The sequence below is a fragment of the Periplaneta americana genome, chromosome 14, assembly GCF_040183065.1.
Source record: "Periplaneta americana isolate PAMFEO1 chromosome 14, P.americana_PAMFEO1_priV1, whole genome shotgun sequence".
NCBI lineage: Eukaryota > Metazoa > Arthropoda > Insecta > Blattodea > Blattidae > Periplaneta > Periplaneta americana.
Genome location: NC_091130.1, coordinates 142,264,181 through 142,275,451, shown reverse-complemented (window position 1 = coordinate 142,275,451; position 11,271 = coordinate 142,264,181). Strand labels below are relative to the sequence as shown.

Below are 11,271 nucleotides of genomic sequence, written 5' to 3'. Positions count from 1 at the left end.
CTTGTGACGTCACATACCAGAAATGCTACGGCGCATATACAGGGACATCACTTTATTTTTACCAACATTTTTATCATTAACCTGGCTATACTCGGAAACACTGTTGCCCCCTTCCATTACAGGAGTTTGATGTTACTAGTGCAATATGTAAACAAATCATTTTACTAGGTATAGGAGGAGAGAAAAGTAGTGTATCCATTTATGTTGTAGGGAAATACGATATTACGATTTTCAGTTTGATCATCACTTTTACGGAATTTATCAAAATACAGTAGAGTAGTAACATTTTTTTTTTCAAAAACTCAACATTTCAGGCGGCTATGTTCGTTATGTAATGTCTACTTTATTTAGCATATTAATTATTGGTGTTAACATACAATATAGAGAGTGCATTTAAATTGAGGGGTCATAAGTAAAGGGCTGTAAGTGCACTTAAGTTACTTTTGAGAAAATGGGGTTTAAATATTTAAGCTTTCGTAAAATCGGTGAAATTTTTATTTAAATTTTAATGTGTGATGCGATTAAAATATCCCTTTGCCACTAAAATTTTAGATACTTTTGCTTACACTGGATGCACTTAACTCATGTTATTACAAATGTCACTAGCATTCCTTTGCTTCTAGCCACCTCAATTCAAAAAAAACTAATCTGAATTTTTAAACAAGTTGCTGAAAATGGTTGCCGTTTATTACAATGCAGGCTTCAATTCAGTACGCATATTATTAAAAACATTTTGAGCATATTCTCTGAAATTGAATTTATCGTTTCTTGAATATAATTTTTTAGTACGATATTATTAATATAGGTTCTTTCTTCTATAGTAAACGCAATCATATTTATGAAACACACTATACACTGCAGTGTTTACTTCACTGCTTGAAGACTTCGAATGCAACAGCGGCCGTAAGTTTGTGTGTCTGACGGGAGCAAGGACATTAGTGAAGGGGTGAGAGTGAAGTACATTCAGAAATGCAGGCACAATAAAAATGCAAGTAAAAATAAAATGATGTCCCTGTAGAAGCTGACCGCCTTCCGAAATTCCGTCTAGTCTAGTCAAGTAGGTTTTTACAAACTTGTTTACATTTAACTCATGGAAGTGATTATCATAAATATATTCCTATTTAATTTTAATAATCATTATATTATTTTTATAACAATATTCATATTTAATTAATTGTATTTGTTTGCTATTCATTTCCGGATCCTCGTGGTCATCCTTAATTAAGGCCGGATGAGTTTCTCTCTCTCTCTCTCTCTCTCATTTCAAATACTGTACTCACTCAGTGAAGGAAATATAATAGCTGCTGTTATAATGATGAACCGTTTTGAGAGCCGGGGGAATGGCCACTGCTTCAATTTCTCTTCTGTGTTGTGCCACTGTCTCATTAAATCTTTCCAGTGCGAGGCTAGCCTCAGGAAGATACAAATGGAAAGCATCGCATTACCATAGATTATAGTCCCTCTTGTAGCTTCCCATACTTTACCTGTGGATGGATTAAAGAATAACATATTAAATATTGTTATTACATCACATTCATTTGGTTGCTAACGTTTTCGCCTTTTGAGCATCATCAGACAACAACAAATTATTACGATATCGAATTTAAGTGAAGTCTTACATTGTTACACAAATACAACATAAGATTAATCTACCTATTTCAACATAAATTCAGTATGCTAATATTAAATTCATAATACCAAATACAAATATTTACATATAGAAAACATAAAGAATTAAGACTACATTTCAACGTTAAGTTATTTTGCTTTATCTTGATGTGTAACGCCTATATTCGACCGACATTAGTATAAAAATGAAAAGATTTGTTGGGACGGAAATAACACTGGTTGCTGCATAATACATACATACATACATACATACATACATACATAGACTAATACAAGCCACCAGCGTGGCTCAGTCGATTAAGGCGCTTGCCTGCCGGTCTGAAATTGCGCTCGGGGACGGGTTCGATCCCCGTTTGGGCTGATTACCTGGTTGGGTTTTTTCCGAGGTTTTCCCCAACCGTAAGGTGAATGCCAGGTAATCTGTGACGAATTCTCGACCTCATCTCGCCAAATACCATCTCGCTATCATCAATCCCATCGGCGCTATTATCAATACCATCCCAAATGTAAATTTGGAAAAATATGTAACACCTTTGTCAATTTTAATTATTTAATATGTGTTTTGTAACATGAGTTATATGTACCAGAAATCATATCGATTTTTTCCAAATTTACATTTCCTGGAAATCTTTTTCAAAATAAGCCTTTTTAATTAATATGACATACTTACATAAAACTCATGAAAGTTCATTTTGTCATGCATAATACTATGTACATTTTAATTTGTTCAAGGTTTAGATTTCGTGTTTTTTTTAACAATATCTGATGATGCCGAAAAGGCGAAAACGTTAATACTTCATATATAATGTTATAGCAAATAAACATTTGCAAAATAGATAAATATTATAGATTGAACTTGAAACTTTTATTACATGATAGATATTTAAATGTATTTTATTTTGTTACTTACTTAGGGTTTGAGAGCCATTACTGGTCACAACTGATGCTGTGTATTTAATTGCTAATATCTCCAGAACTGCGAAACTTAATAATAGAAGAACTGACAGAGCTGTGCGAATGGAGGAATGCTGAAAGTGAAGTGATTTCGGCGTTGGATCCCAGATACCTCTAACAGGCATCAGACCGGCAAATTGAATCAGAGTTAAGATCGGTCTGATTGCAGTGTGGAAGCTCTCTTCTTCCTGAAATCACGTTAGATACTGATTACTTTACTGCCCCAACTCAGTGACGGATTCAAGGAATGACATGAGGGGAGGAAAATTCCCCTCTCTAGCTCCTGCGATATTTGAACTGCAGCTTAACTGTTCTAATTTAATTTTGAACTATGTATGACAAGTTTAGCGTAAAACATGGAATGAAACATTGTGTTCAGTCATATACGAACCAGCCTACATTAGCTATAATGATACTTTTGCACAACAGAGGATCTCTCTAATTAAAAAATTATAGGTCTATGATAATATTACATTATGCAACGAGCCTATAATGGTTGTAATTAAGACGCGAGTATGTTTATGAAACGAGCGCAAGCGAGTTTAATAATTTTCATACGAGCGTCTTAATTAACATTATAGCCAAGTTTCATACGACTTTTTATGCTCGACCATATTTCTAACTTGAAATTATTCATAAGTATTCACGTTATTCTTATCTGACTGGGGAGCGGAACTGACCTTGTGCAATATCTCATAAATTGTGAAATGTGCGCAGACGCGAAAGTATTGATTTTTTTCCGAGAAAGAAATGTCATTGACCTTGATATAAACTAGAGAGTAAAATAAACATTAATCTTAATATAACCTTGAAATTGATTTAGACATTGAAAAATGAGATGACAAATTTAATTTATTTGAATATTATTTACAATTAACGCTAATTATTATGGTAACAGAACATAACTTTCTGCGACAGAATTGGATTTCCAGCCTCCGTGACGTTTCGCTAATTGTCTTTCGATTGCATATCCGAGAATAATCGATACTTGCGCTTTCATATTGCTACAATGGTGTTTTCTGATTGGTGCAACCCCTGAACTTTAATAAATAGGTGTACTTTAATGAGGTCCATTAAAGGGCTGCTACCAGGTGTATAATTACTACATTTCGGCATGGTCGAGCATAATAGTACATTATGCAACGAGCCTATAATGAAGGTAATTAAAAAATGAGTATGGATATTTATGAAACGAGCGCAAGCGAGTTTTATAATTTTCATACGGGCTTCTTAATTACCATTATAGGCGAGTTTCATACGACTTTTTATGCTCGACCATATTTCTTACTTGATATTATTAAGTTTTGAGCAATGTCCCGTATGTTGTGAGATGTGCGCAGATGCGAAAGTATTGATTTTCTCCGAGGAACAGATGTCCACATTTACCTTGCTAGGCCATATGAACCTACAGAGATAACATTGAAATTAAATTAGACATTGAAAAACGAGATGACAAATTGAATTTATTTGAATATTATTTACAATTAACGCTAATTATTATAGTAACAGAACATAACCTTCTGCGACAGTATTGGATTTCCAGCCTCCGTGACTTTTCGCTAATTCTCTTTCGAGTGCATATCCGAGAATAATCGATACTTGCGGTTTTATAACGGTAGAAAGCTGACCTGTCATTGGCTGAACAGTTGTGACATGAGTCGTCATTGGCTGAAAGACCTGACCTTTAATGAGTAGGTGTACTTTAATGACATGCATTAAAGGTCTGCTACCAGGTGTATAATTACTACATTTCGGCATGGTCGAGCATAAAATAAATTATACATGCTATTATTTCACTTAGGCCTATATTTTTAATTTCAAAACTAGTATTGAAGTTAATCACTCTTAGCAAAGCAAGATACACTGACGTTCAAAGATATCTGATTTAATAATCGATAGTGATCGATAATTTGTTGGTGTAAATGTGGATTCTTTAGTTATTACTTCTATGAATAGATGGCGAAGATAATAGTCACTGATGCCAATCGTAGATACATTTCCCGGTATTATAGAATTCAATTTTTCATCCCGCTCTACTGATTGTAAAACAACTCTAAGTTCACTTAAGAGAGAAATGAGGGATGAAAATTGTTCGACTGTCCTCAGCGTGATTAATTCTTTTGCAGCTATGTTAACAGGGTCACTGGCTATTTATGAATTACATACTACCTGGCAACAGCGGGATACGAATCTTTTAAGCGTCACATGTTTTGCATGGATGAAGGAAGTGAAGGCGTGACCGACCAGCAAAAACTTGGCCATATTCCAAACATTATTTTGGCCTTTCTGTTTCAACAACTTAACTCAGCGGCGGCTAAAATGTAATCGTGCACCGAGCCACTGTGTAACCTGCAACGTGCATAGCACCTATGGAGGGAGGCGGACACCCGAAGGGGAAGTGAAGCAACTGTCTGACTTATTAACGGATTTTCATTTTCCTTACGTCAAGCACTTAAATATAATTTTATACAGTACATGGCTACAAACTAATGTTTAGTACGTGTAACGAAGAAAGAAATGATCAATAAATGAGTAATATCACAACCTAAAATTAATTGTCTTCAGAATGTCTCTGCGACAAAGTTTCAAAATCAGGAATTATGTCACTTACTACCAGTCGTAGTTGATCACGAAGGTACTCGTATTTGTCTGTCAGTCGTGATCTAAATTTGGTTTTTACTATTTTAATTGTTGAAAATAATTTTTCACAAACGTAAGTTGTAACGAACATGGCTTCGACAGAGCAAGCGAAAGAATGAAGGATATTTATTTTTGGCAAAGATTTGAAAGTTCAAAATTTGTCAAGTCCTTACATCTAGCTTTCATTTGACATCACATAGTAAATCAGTGCTAACCGCATTATTCGTAAATCTGCTGGAAAAGGGTCGACGTACAGAGATAATAATAATAATAATAATAATAATAATAATACTTAACCTTTTAATGTTTCATGAGTAACATGTAGTATAATGCCGTTTTATGTTATACCACCGTTTCCTCGTAATATTTGTGAACAAATCATACATTTAATATTCTCATCAAATTGGCAGCAAAAAATGCGTCCTCCCATCCTACTTGAAACTTCGTTTTTGTAGAGGTACATGGTTTCGAGAGAGACATTGCGACGATACGCCACTCGCAGGTCAGAGACAAATACAAATGGAACGGAGTCTGACTCCAGTGAGTGAGAGGGTGGGGGTTGGGGGAGGTAGGAAGCAAGAGAAATGCACAGCATATCATTGCGAGCCACAATGTGCTCGTGAGTCGCATTTTCGCCACGGCTGACTTAACCTATTGCTGTAGAATCTAGTCATCTTCAAACGAACTTTATTTGACCTCAAAATATTTCTAAGAAAGAGAATCCAAAGTAAATGACCAAACGCAAACAAAATCTCTTGCCATTATTGACAAAAAACATTTGAATAATACTTGGATAACTTTTAAACCAATTTGCAATATGACCAAAAATATGCATTATACAGTTTTTGGCGACAATGCTAAAATATGCACTTATATGACCAATAAAAACCTTGTCATCCTGTTCAGAAAAGCTAGAAATATATGTACTTTAACTTAACTTTGTGAAAAAAGCCAGGACAGAAATATAGGCTAATATCATAGGAATTCTAGGCCTTCTCTGATTTTTGGACTTACATGAAGTAGTCTATATAAATACTAAAATTCCTTAAATTTACTCGCTCATTTTACAGTAAGGGAAATTAAATATAATTTATTATATTAATATATTTTTCTCATACTCACTATTTGTTCTGTCTGAAAAATATCTGCTCCCACATCGATAACTGCATCTTGCAACCTCAAATCCTTTGTTTTACCATTTGCATTGATCCTGTTGTTGTTGCAACCGTCACTGACGATTCCGTTAACATTGTTGCTCAACGTCTTTCGTAAAGGTGGCTTTGAATTTGCTGAAAATTTCGTATCATTTTTCTGGCACTCATTTTCATGATTTCTTTCTTTGTTGTTTTGAAGTTCTGGTAATGTTATAGATTTAATAATCTGTTTTTTAGATTTCCTTCTCCTCACTTCTCCGAATTTCTTTTTTGGCGTTTCTTTGAAGCTATGACTTGCCATTTCTGAAAATATACGTACGATTATACGTTAAGTATAATAATCAGGGCCTGGATTTTGATGACCTAAAATTCTTGAAAAATAACGTATAAAATTATTCTAAAATTTAATAAAAATGACCTAATAATTACAAAAAATGACCTAAAAATTGGAATTTTTATTTTAATTAATAGTTGTTTATATTTAGGGATAATACGGGAATCTTACTTGAAGCAAGTAAAGAAATAGGTTAGGAAGTAAATCCCGAAAAGGCAAAGTATATGATTATGTCTCGTGATCAGAATATTGTACGAAATGGAAATATAAAAATTGGAAATTTATCTTTTGAAGAGGTAGAAAAATTCAAATACCTGGGAGCAACAGTAACAAATATAAATGATACTCGGAAGGAAATTAAACACAGAATAAATATGGGAAATGCCTGTTATTATTCGGTTGAGAAGCTTTTATCATCCAGTCTGCCGTCAAAAAATCTGAAAGTTAGAATTTATAAAACAGTTATATTACCAGTTGTTCTTTATGGTTGTGAAACTTGGACTCTCACTTTGAGAGAGGAACAGAGGTTAAAGGTGTTTGAAAATAAGGTTTTTAGGAAAATATTTGGGGTAAGAGGGATGAAGTTACAGGAGAATGGAGAAAGTTACACAACACAGAACTGCACGCATTGTATTCTTCACCTGACATAATTAGGAACATTAAATCCAGACGTTTGAGATGGGCAGGGCATGTAGCACGTATGGGCGAATCCAGAAATGCATATAGAGTGTTAGTTGGGAGGCCGGAGGGAAAAAGACCTTTAGGGAGGCCGAGACGTAAATGGAAAGATAATATTGAAATGGATTTGAGGGGGGTGGGACATGATGATAGAGATTGGATTAATCTTGCTCAGGATAGGGACCAATGGCGGGCTTATGTGAGGGCGGCAATGAACCTCCGGGTTCCTTAAAAGCCAGTAAGTAAGTAAGTTGTTTATATTAAACTACTGTATACAAGTTATAGAGTAAAGATTATTGAATTAGCAGGCATACATATTTAATATTTAACAATTAGAAAAGTAGAAAACCAGAACAAAATTAACGAATTAATTAGGTAATTTGAATAATTAATTAAAAATCAGTTCTCCAGTCTGTAAACGCTCTTCTGAAAATTTTACAAAAATGGACCCTTCATTTGAATCAAGGGTAGGCATAAGTTGTTAAAGTATCGCCAAGAATTATTATATTATCCTTCTCTAAAGAAATCGTAGCGCAAATGTGTCACTTACTAAATTGCTAGAAGGAAATGTGTTGGAACCAGCTGTAATACCCATTACGATAGACTACATTATTTTTTTAACTGTGCGATGTTATCTTAGCAAATTATGATATAACTATTTATTGCAGCGAAAGAGTTATAAAGATATGTTGCTCATCTACAGGGCTCCTACAAAAGACCTTTCCAGTTTCGAACACTTGTAATTTATGTTCTATGAATCTGACGTGCATGAAAATAGCACCAATGGAAAGAGAAACTCAAAAAGTTTAGTTCCTTATCTTAAAGGCCCATTCACAATGAAAATTAAACATAATCGTAACATAAACACAGAAGTTTGCGCCCAGGCTACCAAATGGGATCATTCACAATGATTCACATAAGCATTGACATAAACATTACCGTAAGACGTTAACATGAAAGTTTGCAAACTCCAAACTTTCATGCTTATGCTTACGTGATTTGCAAACAGAACACAATCGTGGAGCGCTGAAGTATACGACAGAATATGAGGAAATGGCGTCGTTGTTATGTTTCCATGGTTACCAAGTGTGTTTGCTGTTATGTTCATGTTCCCATCGTGAATGATGGTATGACTTCTTGATTTTACTGTAACGTTAAATTAACGCTTACCTTATGTTTAATTTTCATTGTGAATGAGCCTTAAAGATGTTCAGTGTGTCGCCTTAGTAACACGGCACACATCAAGCCTATAGTCAAGTTCCACGTAGGTACGCGGATTTTCCGACCCCCAGATTCTGAAGTTATGTCTGTTCACCTTACCAGAAAGCTGAGAAATGGCTTCGTCAGAAAGCACCACGGAACTAATAAATTCATCATCGTTTTCAATTAAAGTCTGCAGAAATTTATTTGCAGGACTTTTTTGTCTGGTAGTCTATTAGGACTTGCAGCAACTGTAGTCGGTACGGATGAAATCGCAACCGCTTGCGAAGAATCTTGCCTTAAAATCAGTGTACCACTTACGGATTGTAGGCCCCCTTTCAATGTGGCAGGTTATTTTACTTGACCCTGTATATATATATATATATATATATATATATATATATATATATATATATATATATATATATGTACTTAATTTGTGGCCATGATTTTATTTCTTTTGAACTGGGTTTATTATTTTTTCTTTACTAATTTATGCAATAAATGAAGTAAACAATGATCTAAAATCAATTATTTCATGGACAAAAAAGTTTGGACTGAAATTGAACTCAGAGAAGTCACAAGCAATTATAATGGGACATCAACGACTTTTAAGTAAATTAATCAGAGATGACTTATCTCCTGTTAAAATGAATGAAACTATTATCCCTTACAGTGATAGAGTAAAAAATCTAGGAATTTATATAGACAAAAACTTAAGTTGGGATACTCAAATCACACACACATGTAAAATAATTTTTATGAAAATTCACGCATTAAAAAAAATTCGAAATTTCCTTCCGTTGCTTCTCAAGAAGAATTTAATGCAGTCGCTCTTGATGCCTCATTCTGATTACTGTGACACTTTCTACACTGACCTTAACATGAGACTGACAGACAGACTACAGCGTGTTCATAATGCATGTGTTCGATTTATTTGCAACGTCCGTAGATCTGACCGTATCACACCTTCACTAAATATGCTGTCCTGGGTCCGTCTCAAAGAGCGAAGAACTATTCACTCTCTCACTTTACTCTTCAATATTCTTCAAACCTCTAACCCTAGCTACTTAGCTTCTCGTTTTCAACATTTGTCCTCATATCACGAAATAGATATTCGCTCACAACACCATATCACGCTCTCCATTCCTAAACACAGAACATCCTTCTACTCTTCATCTTTCACCGTCTCTGCAGCTCATCTCTGGAACTCTCTACCACAACATGCCAGAGACTGTCGGACATTGTCTAGTTTCAAAAATAAATTAAAATCGCACTTTTTCAAATCAGATTCCTTTCAGTTATAAGCACTTTTCTCTGCGATAGTTTTATAAAAATATAGACTATATATTTCTTTTCCTTCCTTTCCCTTTTTTGTTCTCTTTATCAGCCAATGAATTTATATCATAGCCTTTTTATTGTGGATTTTATTTGATTTTCGTATTTCTTTTCTTTTTTATTATTATTTTATTACATTCCATTTTGTTATATTCTACCTTACGTTTTCCATGTTAACCATTTGTACTAAATGAGTTGCTTTTACTATATTCCAATGTATTTTACTTTCTTTTTTCTATTATGGTATTATTTTCATGTTGTTTAGTGTCGATTTTATTATGCTGTTATTATTATTTGTTTGTAATATGTTAGTAGTCTGTTCTTTAACTTTTTGTTAAATTTTAACTGCTTGTATACTTTATGACCTGGTAGAATGTATGGCCGTTAGTTGGGAGGCTGGAGGGAAAAAGACCTTTAGGGAGGCCGAGAGTAGATGGGAAGATAATATTATGTGAGGGCGGCAATGAACCTCTGGGTTCCTTAAAAGCCAGTAAGTAAGTAAGTAAGTAAGTAAGTAAGTAAGTAAGTAAGTAAGTAAGTAAGTAAGTAAGTAAGTAAGTAAATAAGAGTGTATGGCCTTAACTCTGCCAGTATAAATAAAGGATTATTATTATTATTATTATTATTATTATTATTATTATTATTATTATTATTATTATTATTATTTAGGTGTATATACTGCTATAATTTGTTATAATTTTAGAAGTATTCCATCTCTCATTTCCTTTAAATTTGATTATGAAATAACGTAGAAGACATTAGACGTCAATTCCGTGTGTGGTGTGTAACTGAGATCTAAGGGTGCTATTCATAGACATTTCGCAGCACGCGCTACGAGCGTACTAAGCTAGCCCCGGCTATCCACTGGTTACTAGTACAGAATTCAAATCATATCCTATCGCTAACACTGGTTTATGAATACGAAAAACGCTGATCATCCACCGGAAGCCCGCGCTAAAATGTTTATGAATACGGCCCTAAGATTCATTCAGAAGGAAACTATGCTAAGGATTTCTATCACTTCAAAAATTGTTTACTTTTGACCAAATTTGAACCTGTAAACCTTGGAGCTCATGTCGGAAAACTCAGTTACCTCTTAACTGAGGACAACTCAGAGCATAAAAGTTTGTGTAGAATGTGATCGTTATAAACTTACTGTGATGGATACAGATGCAATTTAGAAAGAAAACTTGTCTTTTATATTTAGTAATAATTATTACTAAATTTTGAAATCTCACCAAAAATATCCATTTGACATTTCAAGAAGTACTGACTCAGCTATGATAAAATGAAGTATTGTCACTACAATACGATTAAACTCTTCTCCCTCCTTGCTGCTCACTG

The 11,271-nt window shown here is 34.1% G+C and overlaps 1 protein-coding gene across 1 annotated transcript in view; it reads right to left on the bottom strand.

Annotated features, from left to right (window-relative positions):
- Window positions 1–11,271, bottom strand: part of LOC138713775 (gustatory receptor 5a for trehalose-like) — a 27,494-nt gene extending 16,223 nt beyond the window's left edge. Inside the window, exons 1-4 of the mRNA XM_069846186.1 lie at window positions 11,166–11,271; window positions 6,346–6,680; window positions 2,540–2,771; window positions 1,281–1,484 (exon numbers count right to left, since the gene is read on the bottom strand). Coding sequence (XP_069702287.1) covers window positions 1,281–1,484; window positions 2,540–2,771; window positions 6,346–6,680; window positions 11,166–11,178 — 784 coding nt within the window. The 5' untranslated portion in view covers window positions 11,179–11,271. The remainder of the gene's footprint in view (window positions 1–1,280; window positions 1,485–2,539; window positions 2,772–6,345; window positions 6,681–11,165) is intronic.